Genomic DNA, 24,200 nt, shown 5'->3' with positions numbered 1-24,200 from the left:
AAACATTCAGACTGAGAGTGAGGGGATGGAAAAAGATATTCCATGCAAAAGGAAATAAAAAGTAAGCTGGAGTAGCAATACTCATATCAGATAAAATATAGTTTAAAATAATGTTACAAGAGACAAGGAGGGACACTACATAATGATCAAGGGATCAGTCCAAGAAGATATAACAATTATAAATATATATGCACCCAACATAGGAGCACCTCAGTACATAAGGCAAATGCTAACAACTATAAAAGAGGAAATCAACAGTGACACAGTAATAGTGGGGGACTTTAACACCTCACTTACACCAATGGACAGATCATCCAAAATGAAAATTAATAAGGAAACGCAAGCTTTAAATGACGCAATAGACCAGATAGATTTAATTGCTATTTATAGGACATTCCATCCAAAAACAGCAGATTACACTTCCTTCTCAAGTGCGCAGGGGACATTTTCCAGGATAGATCCCATCTTGGGTCACAAATCAAGCCTCAGTAAATTTAAGAAATTTGAAATCATATCAAGCATCTTTTCTGACCGCAACGCTATGAGATTAGAAATGAATTACAGGGAAAAAAAAGGAACAAACACATGGAGGCTAAACAATACGTTACTAAATAACCAAGAGATCACTGAAGAAATCAAAGAGGAAATCAAAAAATACCTGGAGACAAATGACAATGAAAACATGATGATCCAAAACCTATGGGATGCAGCAAAAGCAGTTCTAAGAGGGAAGTTTATAGCTATAGAAGCCCACCTCAAGAAACAAGAAAAATCTCAAATAAACAATCTAACCTTACACCTAAAGGAACTGGAGAAAGAAGAACAAACAAAACCCAAAGTTAGCAGAAGGAAAGAAATCATAAAGATCAGAGCAGAAATAAATGAAATAGAAACAAAACAGTAGCAGAGATCAGTAAAACTAAAAGCTGGTTCTTTGAGAAGATAAACAAAATTCATAAACCATTAGCCAGACTTATCAAGAAAAAGAGGGAGAGGACTCAAATCAATAAAATTAGAAATGAAAAGGGAGAAGTTACAACAGACACTGCAGAAATACAAAGCATCCTAAGAGACTACTACAAGCAACTCTAACAATAAAATGGACAACCTGGAAGAAATGGACAAATTCTTAGAAAGGTATAACCTTCCAAGACTGAACCAGCAAGAAATAGAAAATATGAACAGACCAGTCACAAGTAATGAAATTGAAACTGTGCTTAAAAATCTTGCAACAAACAAAAGTCCAGGATCAGATGGCTTCACAGGTGCATTCTATCAAACAGAGAAGAGCTAACACCCGTCCTTCTCAAACTCTTCCAAAATATTGCAGAGGAAGGAACACTCCCAAACTCATTCTATGAGGCCACCATCACCCTGATAGCAAAACCAGACAAAGATACTACAAAAAAAGGAATTACAGACCAATGTCACTGATGAATATAGATGCAAAAATCCTCAACAAAATACTAGCAAACAATCCAACAGTACATTAAATGGATCATACACCATGATCAAGTCGGATTTATCCCAGAGATGCAAGGATTCTTCAATGTACTGAAATCAAGCAGTGTGATACACCATATTAACAAATTGAAGAATAAAAACCATATGATCGGGCTTCCCTGGTGGCGCAGTGGTTGAAAGTCCGCCTCTGATGCCGGGGACACGGGTTCGTGGCCCGGTCTGGGAACATCCCACATGCCATGGAGCAGCTAGGCCCGTGAGCCATGGCCGCTGAGCCTGTGCGTCCAGATCCTGTGCTCCGCAATGGGAGGGGCAACACAGTGAGAGGCCCGCATACTTCAAAAAAAAAACAAAAACACCATATGATCATTTTAATAGACGCAGAAAAAGCTTTTGACAAAATTCCACATCCATTTATGATAAAAACTCTCTGGAAAGTGGGCATAGAGGGAACCTAGCTGAACATAATAAAGGCCATATATGGCAAAGCTACAGCAAACATTTTCAATGGTGAAAGACTGAAAGCATTTCCTCTAAGATCAGGAACAAGACAAGGATGTCCACTCTTGCCACTCTTATTCAACATAGTTTTGGAAGTCCTAGCCATGGCAATTAGAGAAGAAAAAGAAATAAAAGGAATACAAAATGGAAAAGAAGAAGTAAAACTGTCACTATTTACAGTTGACATGATACTCTACATAGAGAATCCTAAAAATGCCACCAGAAAACTACTAGAACTAATCAATGAATTTGGTAAAGTTGCAGGATACAAAATTAATCCACAGAAATCTCTTGCATTCCTATACACTAACAATGAAAAGTCAGAAAGAGAAATTAAGGAAACAATCCCATTCACCACTGCAACAAAAAGAATAAAATACCTCGGAATAAACCTACCTAAGGAGGTAAAAGACCTGTACTCAGAAAACTGTAAGACACTGATGAAAGAAATCAAAGATGACACAAACAGATGGAGAGATACCATGTTCTTGGATTGAAAGAATCAATATTGTGAAAATAACTGTACTACTCCAAGTAATCTACAGATTCAGTGCAATCCCTATCAGATTACCAATGGTAGTTTTTACAGAACTAGAACAAAAACTTTTAAAATATGTATGGAGGCACAAAAGAAAGACCCTGAATAGCCAAAGCAGTCTTGAGGGAAAAAAGACGGAGCTGGAGGAATCAGCCTCCCTGACTTCAGGCTATACTGCAAAGCCACAGTAATCAAGACAGTGTGGTACTGGCACAAAAACAGAAATATAGGTCAGTGGAACAGGAGAGAAAGCCTAGAGATAAACCCACGCACCTGTGGTCAACTAATCTATGACAAAGGAGGCAAGGATATACAATGGAGAAAAGACAGTCGTTTCAATAAATGGTGCTGGGAAAGCTGGAGTGCTACATGTAAAAGAATGAAATTAGAACACTCCCTAACACCATACACAAAAATAATCGCAAAATATATTAAAGACCTAAATGTAAGACCGGACACCATAAAACTCTTAGAGGAAAACATAGGAAGAACACACTTTGACATAAGTCACAGCAGGATCTTTTTTGACTCACTTCCTAGAGTATTGGAAATAAAAACAAAACAGAACAAACAAATGGGACTTAATGAAACTTAGAAGCTTTTTCGCAGCAAAGGAGACTATGAACAAGATGAAAAGACAATCCTCAGAATGGGAGAAAATATTTGCAAACAAATCAACGGATGAAGGATTAATCTCCAAAATATATAAACAGCTCATGAAGCTCAATATTAAAGAAACGAACACCGCAATCCAAAAATGGGTAGAAAACTTAAATAGACGTTTCTCTAAAGAAGACATACCGATGGCCACGAGGCACATGAAAAGCTGCTCAGCATCACTAATCATTAGAGAAAAGCAAATCAAAACTACAATGAGGTATCACCTCACACCAGTTAGAGTGGGCATCATCAGAAAATCCACAAACAACAAATGCTGGAGAGGATGTGGAGAAAAGGGAACCCTCTTACACTGTTGGTGGGAATGTAAATTGATACAGCCACTATGGAGAACAGTATGGAGGTTCCTTAGAAAACTAAAAATAGAATTACCTTATGACCTACGAGTCCCAGTACTGGGCATATACCAGAGAAAGCCATAATTCAAAAAGACACATGCACCCCTGTGTTCATTGCAGCCCTATTTACAATAGCCAGGTCATGGAAGCAACCTAAATGCCTGTCGACAGACGAATGATTAAAGAAGATGTGGTACATATATACAATGGAATATTACTCAGCCGTAAAGAGGAACCAAACTGGGTCATTTGTAGAGACATGGATGGACCTAGAGACTGCCATACAGAGTGAAGTAAATCAGAAAGAGAAAAACAAATATCGTATATTAACACATATATGTGGAATCTAGAAAAATGGTGCAGATGAACCAGTTTGCAAGGCAGAAATAGAGACAAAGATGTAGAGAACAGACTTATTAACCAAACGGTCAAAATCGGGGGTGGGGTGGTGGTGGGTTGAATCTGGAGATGGGGGTTGACACTAATATGTATGTATATTAATGTATAATATTTTATACACTATTATGTATAAGTTAGTGTATAATATTAGTGTATAATAAAATGTGTATAATATTTTATACACTAATATGTATAAAATAGATAACTAATAAGAACCTGTATAAAAAAATTAAATTAAAACAATAATTGACTCATAACAAAGCTAAGATTATCACATTTTATTTACTCCCACCTACCCAATTTTAAAAATTATATTTTATAAAGTCACGATATAGCACATTCTTTTATACATAAATTATGTGTAGTTTCCTTTTTTATACATAAATTATGCATAATTCTGTCCTAGTTGTGGGTTTAAGTAGAGGTGGTATTTACAGTGGTTTCTTCGTTCCTGAGATCCTTGTATCGTGCTGTCTCTTGGTTGGATATTTTTGGTCATCCTGTACGTTTTTGAAAGGTTCACCTTGATGTGTTTTACCTGAGTTCTTATGCGCTTGAGAACGTCTGCCTGTGGACTGCACACTTTAAAGACATTTCTCTGTTACTTATAAACCTCTTGGGTCACGTTTTATTTCCCTTAGCATTTTTCATTTTGCCTTGTTATTTTCTCTGCTCTATATGCCATAGGCTAACCTGTGTTTTTATTGTCTTCATGCTACTTTTGTTTCCTCTACTGGGACTTTCTACTACTGTTTTTCTTCTACTGTTTTTGTTTCTCTCGTCTATTTCTTGAGTTCTTCTTGCTCATTTTTTTTGTTTTTTGAGCATGTAGACAGTGGGGGAGGAGGGGGCTGTGGAGGCACTGGATTTCCTTTTTTCAATCAGCTTTTTTCATTTTAGAATAGTCTCAGACTGTTTTTTGCCTTTTAGCATGCATTGTAATTTTTGTTGAAAGATGGTGTGTCATGTGAATGGAGCTGAAGTAGATAGGCTTTTAGCATGCAGTTTTATATTTATCTGGCTACCATATAGGCTACAATTGCCCTGGCTGTGGTGTCAGCGGAAAAAATGTCCTCAAGTGCCCTTGTTTGTGTTTCCGCTATTGTCTTTGGGTTTTCCCAGAAGCTTCTTAAATAGAGCCTGAGGCTCGGGCTTCCTTTAGCTGCAGTCCGGTTGTCTTGCAGGAGCCCTGTTGGCGTGGTGGTGGGATGTGTGTGTTGGAGGGTCTGTAGGCCTGTGATTAGGTCTCAGTCTCTTAGTGAAACCTGCAGGGGGCATTCCACTCCCCTGCCCCCGAACAGTTGGGCTTTGGTAAAACCCAAAGTGGTTAGATTCTGGGAAAACAGTTTCCCTTGAGGGCAGAGCACTCTGGTGTATTTCAGAAGGTTACCACCCCACCATCCCCGCCCCCAGCACCTTCTGCAGAACCAAAGGGATTCTTCTTCACAGTGAGAATCTGGTGGGACTTCTGGAGGTAAACGTCACAAAAGTTATGGAAAACGCAGCTCCTCTGGAGTTTTTTTAACTCTCATACTAGGCTACACTGAGCCTCCTGCAGTTCGTCGATTGCAGTTTAAAGTGTTCCTACAAAAACTGGCTGCAGTTGTGAGCTTCAGCACCAGCTAAGCCGTGCTTCTCTGTTTCTGCCTGTCCGTCTCTCCGGATGGGGGACAGTAGTTTGCCCTGTGGCCTTAATTCTCTGATGGATCCGGGAAGAGCTCTTGATTTTCAGTTTATTCAGTTTTTTTTCTTGTGAGGACAGACGTCACAACTTCTAAGCTCCTTATGTATCAGATCAGAAACCAGAAATCCTATTTGAATAGTTTTAGTTTTACAGAAAAATAATGTGAAGGTAATACAGAGTTTTCATATATCCCATACCCACTTTCCCTGTTAACAGTTCACATGAGTATAGGGCATTTGTCACCACTAGTGAACCAACGCTGATACATTATTATTATTATTAACTAAAGTCTGTACTTTTGAGATTTCCTTAATTTTTACCTAATGTCCTTTTTCTGTTCCAGTATCCCATCCAGGATACCACATTACATTCAGTCACTATGTTTCCTTAGGCTCCCTTTCGCTGTGAAAGTTTCTCAGACTTTCCTTATATTTAATGACCTTGATATTGTGAGGAATGATGGTCAGGTATCTTAGAGAATGTTCCCAATTGGGATATGCCTGTTTTTCTCATGATTAGACATTTGGGTTTGGGGGAGAAAAGCCACGGAGGTAAAGTGTCATTATCATCACATCATATGAAGGACACACACACCATCAGTGTGACTTAACACTGTTGAGATTGACCTTGATCTCCTGGCTGAGGTTTCTCCCCTGTGAGGTTCCTTGGTTCCCCCCTTTATATACTGTTCTCTTGGGAAGGAAGGCACTGCACAGCACACATTCTGCGGAGCCCACGTTTTAGGGGTGGAGAGAGATGCCCCCACTTCCTGGAGGGTGAGGTACCTACATTAGTTACTTGGAATTCTTCTGAATGGGTGGCTTGTTTCTTCTTCCCCATTTATTTATTTACTTGTTTATTTCATCATATTTGGGGTTTTAAGGCAATACATTTTTAAAAATTTTGTTTTTCACGTTTTTCCAACTTAGGCCGTATGCAGCAACTCTTTGCATCGGCACCTGTGTCCCTGTGACACACTCCCATCATTGTGCTTTTGGTTTTAAATACATCTTCCATCTCTTCTTTTTCTAATTTTTAAAAATTTATTTTATTTATTTATTTTTGGCCGCGTTGGGTCTTTGTTGCTGTGCACGGGCTTTCTCTAGTTGCCGTGAGCAGGGGGCTACTCTTTGTTGCAGTGAGCAGGCTTCTCATTACAGTGGCTTCTCTTGTTGCAGAGCACAAGCCATAGGCGCACAGGCTTCAGTAGTTGTGGCGCACGGGCTTAGCTGCTCCGTGGCATGTGGGATCTTCCTGGACCAGGGCTCGAACCTGTGTCCCCTGCGTTGGCAGGCGGATTCTTAACCACTGCACTACCAGGGAATCCCCAACGTGCTTTTGGTTTTGAGCACTTCCTTGATCTCTGGCACTACAAGATGCTTTGGGCTCATCTTACGTGGTCCCTATCCCAGTCCTGGAATCAGCCATTTCTCCACGAGCTGGCTCAGTTTTCTGCCCGTTTCCCCCCACTGTAGTCTCTTCTTTCAACCTGTGTATTGCTTCCTGCTTCTGGTTCTTTTTTATGGGTGTTTGTGGTTCCTTAAGACTGTGGATAATTTCTTCCCTGAGTTCTTCTTGTCTTTGGTCAGTCCTTCTTGTACCTCTTCTTTATCTGCCTTTTGCTTCTCTTTTATTCAGTATCTCTTCACCTACCCTTTTTATTCATAGTTCAGTTTCAGTTCCTTCTAATTATTTCTCATCTTTAAGTGAAATGGACTAATTTTAGGGGAAAACACCAGTGAATCATGGGGACAAGGAAGGGACAGACCCTGGGGAGGGGGAGGCAGCAAGCTACCACACGCCTAAACCTTTGCCTGGAATTTTTCTGAATTATTTTCCACCAGTTTTTCCCTTCGCATCGAGGCACATATTTTCTGGTGTTCGCAGGGGCAGTGGGTCACTGTCTGTGGCAGTAAAGCCAGGTGCCTGCCTCTGGCCTGTTTTCTCTGCCAACACCTTGAGCAGCTCTGGGTTCTCCCCGCACAGGCCCCTACTGCCCTCCTCTTTGCTGTGGGTTCCCCCCACCTTCTCCTTGTCCCCAGCTTTAGTCTTTAACATCAGCGTCATGCAATACCTGGGGGCTTGGATGCCGACCCTGGTGGACAGCTTGTGGCCTGTGGCCTGGAGAGGAGGACAGGGAGGCTGGGCTCCCAGCGGCTGCTGGCCTGCGTGTGGGCTGCAGTGGTTTCCTACTTTGGAGTCAGAGTCTTTACTTTTTAAAATTTTTATTGGAGTATAGTTGATTTACAATGTTGTGTTAGTTTCAGGGATTGACAGGGAACTCTGCTTTTCATCTCTTGTCGTTCTTGGTGCTTTTGAAGGTGTGAAGGGATGCAAATAAAGGCTTTACTCCACCGTCTTTAACCCGAGCTGCTCCATCAGGTGTTACAGTTTGTAATCATACTTTTTTAACATGAGACTTTATCCGTGAAAGTTATAAGGGGGGCAATCATACTTTTTTAACATGAGACTTTATCCGTGAAAGTTATAAGGGGGAAATGATGGGTTTTGCTCTTTATGAAAATGAAATCTTTTTACTTTTTCATGGAGTGGTGTACTTGACTCTATGATGTCACTTTTTGCCAAAATGACCTGTATATTCAGTACAATCCCGATAAAAAATCCCAACATACTTTTCGGGTAGAAACTAGCAAGCTGGTTCTGACAGAAAATGAAATCTTATAAAAAGAAAGGAAATGATTTTTTCCTCATTACTGAGTCCCAAGTATCTTGATCATTTTTATATAAATCAGAAATATTTATCTGAGTTCCTTTAGAATTGAGTAGGTGTGAGGAATATGGAACTTCAGGAACTTTAATTTTTAGAAATGTAGGACACTGTATTTCCTTTGTCAGAGGTTACAAAGGAAATCAAAGAGGAATCTCTCCTCCACCCACAGATGCCTTCTACTGTTCCTGACAGCATTTCTCATGGAAATCAGATCTCGACCATCTGCTAGATTCAAAAATGAAGCGATAAAAATGAAAAAAAATTTAACTAAAAAGAACTTGAGAAGAAATGTAAATGTGCAAATTATATCATTGATTTTATTTTCAATTTGCTGTTAGGTTAAGAAGCCAAACAAACAAACAATAGATGTCAGTGTATGTAGGGCATGAGGGGAAAAGTCAGGGACAGTCACCCCCTCTCTGAGCCTCTCTTGTATTCTTAATTTGTTGGAAATATTACTTTTCAGACAGCAGCGCTTTCTGCAAAATAGAAGAGATCTTTTCCTTTTTTTGGCTCTCCAGGCACATTATTTGTCCTGACCAGTGGCTCTTTCTATCTTGGTAAATTGTACGTTTTTAAAAACATATGGACAGTTTAAATAATTCACAATCCGGAAATGAACCCTACAGAGGATTGCTTTTGCTGTTCTGTTTCAAAATAAATGAGGTGGTCACTTTGTACCTGGGGAGAGAAAAAGTTCAGGCCTCTCTTCTACCCCAGATTTCTAAACCCTTCTAAGGATTTATATAATAGTGAAGATATAAAGGATTATAAGGATTTTATAGTAAGAATGAAGCAGCAGTTCCTGCACTCTTTAATCCAAGTAAAGACTATGATGGGGGCTTCCCTGGGGGCGCAGTGGTTGGGAGTCCGCCTGCCGATGCAGGGGACGCGGGTTCGTGCCCCGGTCCGGGAAGATCCCGCGTGCCACGGAGCGGCTGGGCCCGTGAGCCATGGCCACTGAGCCTGCGCGTCCGGAGCCTGTGCTCCGCGGCGGGAGAGGCCACAGCAGTGAAGAGGCCTGTGTACTGCAAAAAAAGAAAAAAAAAAAAAAAAAAAAGACTATGATGGTCTTTTTTTTTTTCTTTTCAAAAGACAGGCTGTTGTTGAGAGTAGCAACCTAATCCCTTCTGTGTCAACAACTATTGGCCCCTAAATGGCTTCCGTGCCACCTGTACTGTTACTGTTTCCCCAACTCCTTGGCTATTTTAGTGTTGCATTTTTAAAATATAAGATATTTCTAGTTCTGTTTTTTTTTGAGTGCTTGAACATTCTTTTGAAAGAATATTGGTTTAGATGTAGCCAATCAACAATCCCTCAACTGAGAATATTTACCCTTGGCGGGTAAAAGCAGCTGGGAATGTATCTTCGGCCTAGTGGTCATTTAAAAATGTCAGAAGTTTTGTGCTCACTTTGGCAGCACATATACTAAAATTAGAACAATACAGAGAAGATTAGCATGGTCCCTGTGCAAGGATGACACGCAAATTAGTGAAGCGTTCCATATTTTTAAAATGGGCAGAAGACCTAAATAGACATTTCTCCAAAGAAGATATACAGATTGCCAACAAACACATGAAAGGATGCTCAACTAATCATTAGAGAAATGCAAATCAAAACTACAGTGAGGGGCTTCCCTGGTGGCGCAGTGGTTAAGAGTCCGCCTGCCGATGCAGGGGACACGGGTTTGTGTCCCGGTCCGGTAAGATCCCACATGCCGCGGAGCAGCTGGGCCCGTGAGCCATGGCCGCTGGGCCTGCGTGTCTGGAGCCTGTGCTCTGCAACAGGAGAGGCCACAACAGTGAGAGGCCCGCATACCGGAAAAAAAAAAAAAAAAACTACAGTGAGGTATTACCTCACACCAATCAGAATGGCCATCATCAAAAAATCTACAAACAACAAATGCTGGAGAGGGTGTGGAGAAAAGGGAACCCTCCTACACTGTTGGTGGGAATGTACATTGATACAGCCACTACGGAGAACAGTATGGAGATTCCTTAAAAAACTACAAATAGAACTACCATATGACCCAGCAATCCTACTACTGGGCATATACCCTGAGAAAAACCATAATTCAAAAAGAGTCATGTACCACAATGTTCATTGCAGCACTATTTACAATAGCCAGGACATGGAAGCAACCTAAGTGTCCATCGACAGATGAATGGATAAAGAAGATGTGGCACATATATATAATGGAATATTACTCGGCCATGAAAAGAAATGAAATTGAGTTATTTGTAGTGAGGTGGATGGACCTAGAGTCTGTCATACAGAGTGAAGTAAGTCAGAAAGAGAAAAATAAATACCATATGCTAAGACATATATATTGAATCTAAAAAAAAATGGTTTTGAAGGACCTAGGGGCAAGACAGGAATAAAGATGCAGACGTAGAGAATGGACTTGAGGACTCAGGAGGGGGAAGGGTAAGCTGGGACGAAGTGAGAGAGTGGCATGGATATATATACACTACCAAGTGTAAAATGGATAGCTAGTGGGAAGCAGCTGCATAGCACAGGGAGATCAGCTCGGTGCTTTGTGTCCACCTAGAGGGGTGGGATAGGGAGGGTGGGAGGGAGACGCAAGAGGGAGGGGATATGGGGATATATGTATACGTATAGCTGATTCACTTTGTTATACAGCAGAAACTAACACACCATTGTAAAGCAATTATACTCCAATAAAGGTGTTTAAATTAAAATGTCAGAAGTTTTATAAGGGGTTTAACCTTACGGAATTGCTGATATTCCACCATTTTTAACTTCCAAACTGGCAATTTCATCTCATTCAACCTAAGAGCTTACAGATAGCGAAGCCTAAACAGCACTGTCAAGATTCTCTAAAAAGGAGAAATGGAGGTAGTTTTCATTCTGTCAGAGGGAAGAGGTTGGAAAGCTGTTTCTGATGTAAATATAATTATTTTAATGGAGGCAATACCTTGCCTCACGCCCTTACCTTTCTCCTTCAGTTTGTTCATGTCCCAGCCCCATCAAAAGGACATGGACCCCGTCACGTGCATTTATCATGAATCACGTGGGAACTTCTGTTCCCGTTCCTTCTCTCCCTCCCTCCAACTCTTCACCTCCATCCTCCTTATGTTGTATTTTGTGAGGAATCAGTTGACAGGAGCTAATAATCCCAGGACAGACTTCCCAGGACCCTGCCTCCAGACCATCCCGTTCCTGTTTTCCCCACCGTGGTCACTGACCCCTGTCACTTTCCTGTTCCCTTGTTGGTGCAGGTCCTCAGTGAGGTTTGTTGACAGCTTCTGGTGGGCCTGTTGACTACTGCCAGCAGCTGTCCATCATTTTCCTGGCTAATACACACTGGGAGGGGTTACTGTCTTTTATTTGGGTCCTAGGTTCTCAAGGACTTCAGAAGGGTCTTCCATACTCTGCGGACACACTTTACAGCCTTGTTATGAAAACCTAGAGTCAGTCCTGGTTCCTCGTCTTGACTCAGCCACCCCATGACTTGGAACCATTCTAAGTCACTGACCTCTGACCCTGTGTTTCTTTATCTCTGAAGTTAAATTGTTGAATATTATAGTCCTGTGATTATGTGCCTCAGTGCCATTTAAGGTTGCCCTTTTCTTCCTAAAATCTGTATTATAGATAATTTATACACAGTTATTTCACAGGGTGGATCGTCATAGCACAAGATACTAGCCTCCATCCCAGGGTGGAGTACATACTACCATTGACTACGAGGAAATTTAAATGCTTGCTTCCCACCTAGTTCAGCTGCCAGAGGGTCCTTTCAGTGCACCAGTTCTGAGCGAGCATGCAAGTATGACTGTAAGTTTCCCCCAACAGAAACCACGTCACCTCATCAGCCACATAAGAAAATGACAAAACAACCAACTGTGAAAGCATGCTTGCCAAGCCTTCAGCATCACTGCGTTTGGTGGGGGAACACATTTGTACAAGATGAAGTCGAGGCTGGACGAAGCCCAAAAGACACGTTCTGGGTACCTGTCTTCTCTAACCTGCAACATATGGGAAGTGTGTTCGTGCCAGTGAAGTCAGGGTTCCAGAAGCCCCTTTGCTCCCTGAAGCCACATCACCATTCCAGGGATGGGGAGAGGGAACCAGGGATGTGGCATGCTGCGTTCTTAGTAATTACCAGATCTCTAGTAAATAGTAAGAGTAGCTAAGGCCCATTCGGTATTGCTTCACGAAATCTTCACAGATAACCGGTAACGTTTACTACCATTGCCTGTGTTTTTTTTTTCAGCAGAGAATACTCAGGCTCAGAGAAACAAAGTAGTTAGCTAGTTAGTGGTCAAGATTCAAACTAGGTCTGTCTTACTTCGGTGCCCATGGCCTTTCACTTTACCTTGAACAGATTTTAAAGTTGCCTGTAAGCAACCAGATTGGAACATTGGTGAGAGAAGGAGAAGGAGGTCCCACACCCCACCCGCTCCAAGGTTTGGGGTAGAAAGAGCACTTGAGTTTGAAAGGAGCAAACCTCTGACTTCCACTAACTTTGTAAAAGGGCTCTAAAGTCATCAAAGACACCTCGAAGAGAGGGAAAAGGAAGAATGACTCTTAATAAGAAAAAGGCATATCCCAATAAAAAATGGCCCAAAGAGTTGAACAGACACTTCCCCCAAATGAGTAACCAGATGGTCAATGAGCATGTGAAAAGATGCTCGACATCATGGCTCATTAGGAAAATGCAAATCTGAACCACAGTAGAAATCACGGCATACCCAGCAGCATTGCCAAGATGGAAAAGACCACAGCACCAGGCGCTGGTGAGGATCTGAAGCCGCTGCGTCTCTCAGTCACTGCTGGTGGGAGTGTTGGTGGTAAAACTGCTTTGGGAAACCATTTGATAACTTCAGGTACAGCTGAACACTTGCATTCCATATGACCTAGCATTTTCACCCTTCAGACTATGACCAGCAGGAATCCCTACATATGTTCATGGGAAACATATGGAAAACCTATAGGAAAATGTTCATAACAGCACAATGCCTAAGGGCCAGACAGTGGAAACTAGCCAAAAGCCCAATAGCCAGAGACTGAACAGACCAGTGGTGGAATGTTCACATGGTGGGATGCTGTAGCCACAGGAATGAGCAAACTGTTGCTACACATGGCAACATGGGTGGACCTCGCACACATGAGGTAGAGCGATGACGGTGGACACAAAAGGGTTCGTGCCATATGATGAAGCTGAAAAATGGGAAAAACTAAACCATGCTGTTAGAAGTCAGGCTAGCGCCAGCCTTTTACAAAGCAGGAGGGGAGTGCCAGGGGTTCCTGGGCGGCCGGGTGTGTTCTCTTTTGATCTGGGTGGTGGTTACAGTGTGTTGAGATGTTGAAAATTCACCAATTGTTCACTTAGGATATGTGCATTTTGCTGTATGTATATTCTCCTTTAGTACTAAGGTTTCTAAGTCCTGTACATACAGATGTTAGTTCTTAATTTTTGATTCCCACTGTGGCAATATAAATTTAAATCAGCCAAGCTTTGCGTATGTATAAAGTAGGAATTTTGTGGCACATTGTGACCTATATTGTGGGAGAAATATTCTTTTTTTTTTTTTCTTGATAACTCTTTGTTGACCTCTCAGTGTGTCTGAACCCGACAGGGCGAGGAAGGAAGGAAATAGTGAATTTCATCAACACCAGCGATTATTACCGCTCAGCGTTCATTCAACCAAATCCACGCGAGCTGGTCAGGTTTCTGGCAGATTATAGAGCTCTTTCTTGCCTTGGAGTCTATAAGAAAACTTACCTTTTCGTTATGATTTTTATACTTCCAAGAAAACAAGCATAAGGAAAATACCTATGAAATTCCAAGACCTGGCTAGAGCCAATTCTAAACCTTTATTCTCTAGGAGACAAGGAGAAAAGATTGAAAGAGAAGCCTTCTTTTCACATGGGCCATCTGCATTTGCAGTAGTATTTGAGAAAAGGCAATACGGAAAGTTTACAGAACTCTTTTACAAAATGTTCAGGTAGTATGCTTGTTGAGTTTTCAAATTCTTATGTCAACACAAATATAATTGAATTCTAGTATTAGAAGGGGACTAAAAGAAGAACAAACTTGTGTTTTAAAAAATAAAACATGTGAAACACCACCTGGCAAAGAGTCTACTGTGTCGTCTGGGACAAAACACTGAGACTCAAGTCTGGCCTTCCTTTGAGGCCCCATCGTCCTGCCTCTCGGGTGACCCTTGTGGAGCCTTGCCTGGTCTGTTCAAGGTCACACGGTTGGTGGCTAAGCAAGGCAGGCCCTACCATCTTTAAACTTCCAACCTCTTTCTCCTCCCCCCCCCACCATGATAGAGATTCCAAACAATGGATTAATAATAGCCCGAAGTTCACAGGTGTGATATTAATGTCTCTCTTATAAAATATGTATTTCAGCTCGCGACTCTTGAATTCCCTCCAAAGAAACTATTTGGAAACAAGGATGAACGTGTGATTGCTGAGAGGCGAAGTCAGTTAGAGGTAACAGAATTAAGCTTTTCTTTCTCTGTGTGCAGAAAGTTTGCCATCTGATTGACCAGTGAGAATTCTTCCTCTTAAACACTTAACTCTTGTTCACGGATGGAGAGATGCTGCTTCATGAACACAGGAGGTGGCAGCAACAGATTGTAAAGTAATGAGATCAGTTTATTGAAAATATAAGTCCTTCCCCCCACCCCCAACAGAGCGTTTTCCTGGGTTTTGAGGAGATACATTTATACCAAGGGTTAGGAAGCAGGTTGTGGGTGAGAACTGAATGTTCACGTAGACAGATGGTACACAATGCAGGCTGGGGGTAAGAAGCTTGCTGCCAAAAACTTGAATTAATTAACTGAAGATTTGTAGTATTGCATCGTTGTTACTTTTTCAAGGTGGCTGGAAGCAAAAAGACACATACCCATTTTAGTCATGGTTAGGTTCTGTTGGACTTATTTTAACTTCGTCTTCTGAGCCAGCTCCGTGGAGAGCTTTGGTTCAACACAACTGTTGTTTTTCTGACTGCCTCCCTGCTGGCATGCACTGTTGACTGCTCCGTAGAGCTTGTATTGCTTTGCAGGCTAGAGCTGCTTATTTGGTTGGCATGTGATGCTACCGAGGCAGACTGTGCTGAGGCATGGTCGCAGGTAACCCTCGGGCATGGGCTACCCTCTTGCCGCTGTGAGCCACTGAGGCAGGCAGGATAAAATTACAAATAGCTCACTCCAGTCAGCAAGCTTCCTGGGGCCTCGCAAAGTCCCCTCTGCTACTCTTTTAAGAGGAAGAAAAAGAAGACGTATTGCAAATGAAATCAAATAAGAGGAGGCCTGAGACAGCCCTTTCTGAATTGTGAAAGTCTCCATAAAACAGCGGTATTTTTCTCATTCCTGGAGACAGCCAGTTTGAAATGGCTGCCCATGGAGTCCAGTGAATACCAGTGAACCAAGCCTTAGGGAAACCTCCAGAGGCTGGAGGTTGCAGTGAGAGCAAAAGGGGGGAGTGGGGACCGTGGAGAAATTGAAGACTAGGAGATTGTGGTCCACGAGGGGCATTTTAGAGACTTGAGATCCTCAGTATAGAAGTGATCTGAGGAACCAAGAGTTTCAGGGTGTGGCCATGCTTACTGGACTGTGAGTTAAACTATAGAATTACACCTTTGAAAAGGTGCTGGAACTATTACGACTGAAGTTTGGATGGGTCATTGCAGGGCTCTAAAAATCAGCCTATGAGGTGGTATGACCCTGATACCCAACTGAAGAGCTTACATTCAAGGGAAAGGTTATCGTGGTGAGCCTGCTTGACCAAGTTCTCTTAAAGGTTTAATTGTATCATACAAACAATTTAAAACTCACAGTAGAACTAGTGATGGTTTTCTTTCCGGAACCCTTAACCTGCGTCAGTAATCCAGACTTGTCTTTAATGGAAACGTGCAGAACGACAGTGTATAAAAACAAGTTTGTAAACTAACAGGAAGTAGCTGTTGTCATCCCTACTTACTCAAGGCTCCAATTAAATGCACATGGTGCCAGCCGTGCCCCACAGATTGGGCGTTTGTGTGCTGTGCGTTTGTGAGCCCTGCTCTCGGGGACTCTTGTCTTTCCACTCCAGCTTCCAGAGTCAGAGCAAAGCTCAGGGCACCTTTTCATTCTTGGTACTTTCAGGTGGAACCCATGTTTGCTTTTTCAGGATCTCCTGCTTAATCACTTAGCCCTACCGAGCCATCAGCTGTTGACAAACAGAGTTTTATGTCAACATCTCTGCGGATACAAGCATCCCTCCCATTGCCCGTAACTGTGGTTTACCTGTGGCATTAACCCATAAGGAATGGATTCCCCACAGCTTGTGGAAATAGAGGGGCTTACATTTTAAATTAAGTGTATTTCGTCTCATGTTGACTGTTAAATCTTAGAATATTATGTTCTTGTCAAGGAGAGAGTGTAATTCAGCTTCACTTTACTGGAAAGTTAACCTGACATTCTTGAGTTGATTTCCTGCAACTATTAGGATTTTTATTTTCAAGCTAACACCAAGAGTCACTGATTTAGTGCTTTTTCATGTGAAAATTAACATTTATTGTCCCTGAACTTCCTATTTAATTCAATATACATTTATTTAATTCCTTATACATGCTGGGGACAGTGCTAGGTGTTATATAGAACATCAAGGTGAATGAGACACTTCTTGCCCTCAAAGAGCATATGTTTACATTGCTGTATGAAACTCTGCCTGGAGGTATAGTTGAATACGTAGGCATGTACAGAAAGGTGGGTTTCAGTAGGACACATTAGTACCGGCACACACCAATATACATGGTGTTTGCGCCAAAGGAATTATCCGCTGATTTTTAAAATCCAGAAACACAGCTCTACAAACCTCCTCACGCCGATCGAGCTGCCTAGAGCAGTGTTTTAAGCAAGCATCCAGTTGCGTTTCGATCTTCCTTGCTCTTAAAATAGCTGCAAGATTCGGACCTTGTGTTTGAGTTTATCAACAAAAAGTGTCAAATGTTTTCACATGAAAGACATAGATACCTACTTTCTAACTTATATAAGGTTAAATCCTATTTAGAACAATGTTAAAATAATTATTCTAAAAATGGTGGGTAACAACAGAAATTTCTGCCTGTCACGAGATGTTCTAGAGATTAGTTTTATCACCGCAGAGAGAGGAATATTAGTGGTGTGTGTGGTGGTAGCCGTGTGGGGTTGGGGTGTGTGGCACCAGGAGAAGGCAGCAGTGAGTCAGGACGTGGTGATGCTCAGTGGTGAAGTGTACATTTGGCCTCCAGAACTCACTCTTACTGATAAACGTGTATAGGCTCCACCCACAAAGAGTTACCAGGACCACTGTAGCTTATAACCCGGAGCCGGGTTTTCCAGAATCTGGCCTGTTACTGCTTTGCATCTCATGCCCAAACGCCGCCAAGCACTTTTGCTCCACAAGAGCCAGAGTCTTTGGAGGTTTCTAACGTGGGCGGAACCCCCTGTTGCTGCCATCCTGGCCCCGCTGGAACCGTTCAGTGTAAATGTGCACATCGTGGGCAGACCCTGCTCTCGGGCAGCCAGAGGGTTCTGATAGCGACTCTCCCCCCGTGTGACACGGTGCTCAGCTCCTCCAAGCCCTTCTTGTAACGCAGACGGCAGCCCAGCAGAAAAGGCTGTGGAGGTAACAGGAAATGATCACATCAGTCTCTGTCTGATGAGTTACGTGGAGCAGAAGGGTGCTTGTTACTGTACTTGAAGCCAGATACCATTACCATCAGGTTGAACCTGTCATTGTCATAGGTCAAGAATGGTGGAATATTGGCAATTCCGTAGGCTTTCACATAGTACTACTGCCGTCTCACATTTACTGGGTGTCTACTGAGTGCCAGGCATGAGTGAAAGGCTAGATATATCATGCCATTTACTCCTCCAGCCAGCTTTTGAGGTGACTTCTATTATTATCTCCATTTTACAGGTGAGAAAGTTAAGTCTTGGGGAGGATAAAGAAGGTCATGTAGCCAGTGAGTGGCAAAGCCTCAGTCTGTACTAGAGTGTCTTTCAGGGCAGCCTCCTTCTCTTAATCCTCAGCACACTCTGAGCTCGAGATACAGCTGGGTCTTCTGCACACTTTGTTCTGGAATGTCCATGAGATTTCACCTCCACTTCTTTCGGTACTTTCTTGCTTGTATCAAAAGGTATGTTTATGTCTCAGATCTCCCCTATTATACTCTTCAGTTACTTGAAGGCAACAGAATCAACGTCTAATTGAATTCTTCATCTCCCATGATATTTCACACGTGCTTCACATTCACTGTATTATTCACTGAATTCTCAGAAAATCTGCCGATATTAGCCCCAAATAGATGAGTTTTTTGTTTTGTTTTTGTTGATTGATGAGAGGTACATTTTGGGTCACTAATTTCAGAGAATGTTATCATCTACTTGGAAACATTTCTGCTAATCATCTCAGTAGTCTGTCATTTCAAGGAGTAACTGTAATTAATGAAAACAAGTGAAATCCTCTAATAAAACAGTAAAGCTTTCAAGAATAAAACCACTACCTTTAGGTGTAAGAACCTGAGAAGTTTCTCGGACGTTTTCTTGAACGTACTAGAGCAGGCAGCAGCCCAAGATCACATCTTCCCCATTTTCAAGTCACTGGCTAGAGCATTATTAAGATGGATAAAGATAGTGTGGAAGCTTAGAGCATGGGCCTGGGGCGCTTCATCCTGGTCTCGCATCCTGGCTTTGTTCCTTTGGAGTTAATGTCACTGTCAGTGTCCTTTATCACTGACAAATGAAGACAAATAATACCACCATCTTCCAGGAGTTGACCTGAGGGTTAAATGAGATCATGGACATCACACGGCCTCTGGTACAGAGGGAAGCACTCCGAAATGTTAGGTGGTACCGTGGTGAATGAAAGTGGTGGTGGTGACGAGGACAGTTGGCCACAGTGATGGCGCCTTCCAGCACGTTTCAGATCTGCTTTAAGAGCCAGGGGAGGACAAAAGAATGCCCCCCACCTGCAGTCATGAAGTGTAGCAATGTGAGCACCTCAGTTTGTTACATCTATTTGCAAAATCAATTTCTGAGGACAAAGACACTAAGATTATGTGACTGTTCTTATGGTGATACTTGGAAGATACCAGGAATCTCATGGTGTAACACCACCCTTTCTTTCACCCTGTAAAATTGTCATCTGAAATGTAGAAATGCTTTCTGATGATTGAATCACAGTTGAGCTACTGTCCGGTGTGAGAAAGATGAGAGGCCTAGGATCATTATGAAACGAGCACAGTTCCTCTGCGTTTACATAGCTGTTGTTCACAGCCGGTCGGCTCTCTCTGCATGTCTCCCGAGTCGCTGACAGTGAGGCTGCCCACTGTGGCGTCCCCAGCACGCCTGATGTACCCCAAGCCTCTGCCTGACAAATAGTGCGTTTCGGCCAGTGACCCCCAGACATACACCTACTTTTTTAACAGTATGTTAGATTTATTAATTCCCTGCCCTGAGAAAGAACAGATACCATGGGAAGCAGGGGGCATCTCAGCAAGGTGTTACCAAGACCTTATGATAGGACTTGGCCCTGGGTTAGGTGATTCGGGGCAGAGGGCAAGCAAGCGGACTTTGCTCTGGATTGGATGTTGGGCCATTTCTCTGATTGGGTGTCTTAATAATTCTTATCTGGAAGGCAAGAAGAACAGAGTGAGGTTAAAACTATGATTGATAAGAAACACAGCAGTCATCCTGTTAGCCAGAGGAGGGGGGTATTTGATCATTTTCATGGTTTGTACAGTATTCATGTTTTTGTGTTCAGACATGATCGTGGAGTGTTTTTTGGGTTTTGTTTTTCTTTCTGTCTTGCTCGTGGTCACAGAGTAGCCTCGCCTGGTCTTGGTGTCCTTTGGAGCTGTCTGCCCTTGACAGGAGAATACCGAGCTTAGCTGTGAGCACCCGTCCGGCCCTCAGCTGCGTCTCATCACTTTTTCTTACAATAGAGAGATGCCCAGAGCTCACAGGTGTCGTCTTTTCTAACGTGAACTAAATGAGGAGTTGTTTTCAAAATAAAAGTCTTGGTGGTTCCCATGCCTTACCTGCCTTACAACGTGGGTGTTATGGCGGCTGCCGTAGTGCTACGTCCCCCTGCCCAGCACCAGGGGCCACTTCCCTGCACAGCCCAGCTTTTCTGACTAACAGCAGTGTCTGCTTCTGTTGACACTTCAGTTTTATGTTACTTTCAAACCTTTGATTTCCAACAGTAGAATCATTTTGGTTTAGACATTGTATAGGTTGAATCCTTTCAGTTTCACAGTAAATTTCAGGAGGTGAAAATCCTTGCATTTTCTCACTCGTTCGGCTACCTGAAAGCTATCTGGCAATTCTGTGCTTAACTGAACATTCTTTCCATCTACTCTCTGCTGATCTTACAGAACGGATAATGGCGGAACCATTACCAAAGTAGGCAGAGAGTGAAAAATACCTCACGGGAAGAACCGTTTCCCTCCTCATTTATGTTTTCATGTATTTTACCTTTTCTGGTTGTATGGTCATTCGTATTAGCAGTGACTGTTTTCTGTGATTTGTTGATCACAGAGCATTTCTGAAGGGGGTTACGTGGCTGTCGCTGTGTGGGAGGAGACTGAGCTGGACTTTGGGGGCTGTTTCATCGCGGTGCTTCGTGAAGTCAGAGGGGCTAAAATTGCTGTGATCTGGCGTGAAGATTTGGGAAGGAGATGGGAAACTCTATGTGGTATTGGAATAATGCAGAAGGTTCTAGAGTCAGACCTGCACTTGCAACCCAGCTCTGTGAGACTACTCCCGTGTCCTGTGACCTTAGTTCCCTCCCTAAACTTTAGTTCCTTACTTGTTAAGTGGCAGAAATCATATCTGCTCCATGGAGTTGTTAGAATTACATGATGAAGTATGTACACTGTGAGTAATGGAGTTGTTAGAATTACATGATGAAGTGTGTACACTGTAAGTAAGCGGTGCCGTGAGGGGGAGGAAGTCTGGGAAAGAATGAACTCCAGAGGCAAAGTGCCCATCAAGAAACCATTTTACACAACTGAAGTCCTTCCATATCAGTGTAAGTTGGCACTTTATGGTCACATCAGAAGAGTGAGTCCCCATCTGGAGGGAAAATCCCACTTTGGTTTCCATGCAGAGTCTTTGGTTTAATTGAGAAGAAACCAAAATTGAAACACATGTTTACAAGGAGAGGATCAACTTCCAAACCCAGATGGAGGCTGGAGGGACAAGGGAAGCGCCCGCCATACTGTCAGTTTTACTCTGCCGTTTTTCCCCTTCCCCACGTGGCATCCTGTGTGGGCTGATGGCTAACAACTCAGGGACTCAAAACTCACTGCAAGTGGGAAAACTCTTCCCCATCACTGGGCTCCCAATCTAAAGCTCTAAGCAGGCAGTCAGGGTCTTCATGTTGTTACTGACTTGGGATTAAGTCAGCAGAAGCATCTCCGAGGCTGGAGCACCTCCGTCAGCTCAGACGTCCTCTCCTTGGAGAGCCCTGCCCCTTCACTCCCCACCAGATGCCTCTGTGGCTTCTTGGTCAAGCACTTTGCAGTGGTTGGGGGGATTTTTTTGTTTGTCAGTTTGTTTTGTTTTTAAATGCTTTATATTTTACTAGAAGGTAAGTTCTGTGAGGACAGGGTTTCCAGCTGCCTATTCACTTCTGTCTCCTCAGTGCCTAGAACAGTTTCTGGCCCTTAACAGGCCCTCAGTAAGTGTTTGTTGAATGATCACTTAAAGCTGCACTGAATAGCAAATATCACATATTTGTTCTGACAAAAAACATTTTCAAAGCCAGAGCACATGCATGAATGGGTTTAAATGCCACTTTGCAGTAGGCCACTGGGCTGGTTACTTACCCATTCTGAGCTTCATCAGTCTTAATGGGAAACAGGGATAAGAAGAGCTAACTTTCAGAGTTGCTGAGCGGATCAAATGAGAGTGGTGTTTAAGAAACACCTGTACAAGACATAGGCCCTAGCCCATAATACATCCCAAATTGATACAGGATAATGGTTAAAAACATACATTATACAGTCCAGCAGACCTAGTTGTGGATCCTTGCTCTGCTACTTACTGACTGGGTAACCTTAAACAGGTTTCTTAACCTCTCTGTGGATCAGTTTTTCTCATCCTTAAAATGGGGATAATAATAGTACCCACTTCAGAGAGTTGTTGTGAAGGTTAAATGAGATAATACATGTAAAATACTTGGATAGGCGCTGGGTTCATAGCAAACACTAGAAATGATCATTCTTTTAAAAATTGCTACATTCCAATCGCTGTGTGGTGACTTACAGCATACTTTTAAAATTAAACAAAGTTCTAATTAATGCACTAAGATAAGAAAAGGCAATAAAAGGTTATTCTGGGCTTCCCTGGTGGCGCAGTGGTTGAGAGTCCGCCTGCCGGCGCAGGGGACACGGGTTTGTGCCCCGGTCTGGGAAGATCCCACATGCCGCGGAGCGGCTGGGACCGTGAGCCATGGCCTCTGAGCCTGCGCGTCCGGAGCCTGTGCTCTGCAACGGGAGAGGCCACAACAGTGAGAGGCCCGCATACCGAAAAAAAAAAAAAAGGTTATTCTGATTGAGAAGGAGGAAATAAAACTCTTATTCACAGGTGACATGATTGTCTCTGTAGAAAATCTAAAATAATTGACAGGAAGTCTCCTGGAACGGAAAAAATTATGGCAAGATTGCAGGATACAAGGTTAATATATCATAGTCAATCACTTTCCTATATACCAGCAATGAAAAAGGGGGATTGAAATTTAAAACACAATAGAATGTACATTAGCACTCCCCAAATTAGATACTTAGGTAAACATTTAATAAAATATGTTTAAGATCTATATGAAGAAAACTATAAAAACTCTGATGAAAGAAATCAAAAAACTAAACTAATGTAGACGTAGTTCATGTTTATCGATAGGAAGTTTCAATATTATCAAGATATCAGGTCTTGCAACTTGGTCTATAGATTCAGTGCAGTCCCCCAGCAAGATATTTGTGGACATGGACAAACTGATTCTAAAGCCTGTATGGAGAGGCAAAAGACCCAGAATAGCCAGTGCCATACTGAAGGCGAAAAACAAAGTGGGTGGACTGACAGTACCCAGCTTCAAGATTTAACCATAGGATTAGGAACCAAGATGGCGGAGTAGAAGGACATGCTCTCACTCCCTCTTGTGAGAACACCAGAATCACAACTAGCTCCTGGACAATCATCAACAGGAAGACACTGAAACTCACCAAAAAAGATACCCCACATCCAAAGAAAAAGGAGAAGCCACAATGAGACAGTAGGAGGGGCACAATCACAGTAAAATCAAATCCCATAAGTGTTGGCTGGGTGACTCACAGACTGGAGAACACTTATACCCCAGAAGTCCACCCACTGAAGTGAAGGTTCTCGGCCCCATGTCAGGTTCCTAACCTGGGGGTCCGGCAACAGGAGGAGGAATTCCTAGAGAATCAGACTTTGAAGGCTAGTGGGATTTGATTGCAGGACTTCGACAGGACTGGGGGAAACAGAGACTCCACTCTTGGAGGGCACACACAAAGTAGTGTGTGCATCGGGACCCAGGGGAAGGAGCAGTGACCCCAGGGGAGACTGAACCAGACCTACAGCTAGTGTTGGAGGGTCTCCTGTAGAGGTGGGGGGTGGCTGTGGCTCACCATAGGGACAAGGACACTGGCAGAAGAAGTTGTGAAGTACTCCTTGGCGTGAGCCCTCCCAGAGTCTGCCGTTAGCCCCACCAAAGAGCCCAGGTAGGCTCCAGTGTTGGGTTGTCTCAGGCCAAACATCCAACAGGGAGGGAACACAGCCCCACCCATCAGCAGTCAAGTGGATTAGAGTTCTACTGAGCTCTGCCCACCAGAGCAACAGTCAG

At 42.8% G+C, this 24,200-nt stretch overlaps 1 protein-coding gene and 1 non-coding gene across 3 annotated transcripts in view; both read left to right on the top strand.

Moving 5' to 3' along the window:
* The window catches only part of KIF16B (kinesin family member 16B), a 280,899-nt gene that overhangs the window by 226,939 nt on the left and 29,760 nt on the right, over positions 1–24,200 (top strand). For both annotated transcript variants that reach the window (XM_060031261.1, XM_060031259.1), the window contains one exon: positions 14,718–14,801. In XM_060031261.1, the coding sequence (XP_059887244.1) occupies positions 14,718–14,801 (84 nt within the window). The remainder of the gene's footprint in view (positions 1–14,717; positions 14,802–24,200) is intronic.
* On the top strand, positions 9,738–9,844 carry LOC132439062 (U6 spliceosomal RNA). Its single transcript, XR_009522294.1, has one exon. It is a non-coding gene; the product is annotated as a U6 spliceosomal RNA (small nuclear RNA).

This window comes from Delphinus delphis, chromosome 15 (genome assembly GCF_949987515.2).
Source record: "Delphinus delphis chromosome 15, mDelDel1.2, whole genome shotgun sequence".
Lineage (NCBI taxonomy): Eukaryota > Metazoa > Chordata > Mammalia > Artiodactyla > Delphinidae > Delphinus > Delphinus delphis.
The sequence above is the reverse complement of the archived record's forward strand: the minus strand, read 5'-3'. Positions and strand labels throughout refer to the sequence as shown.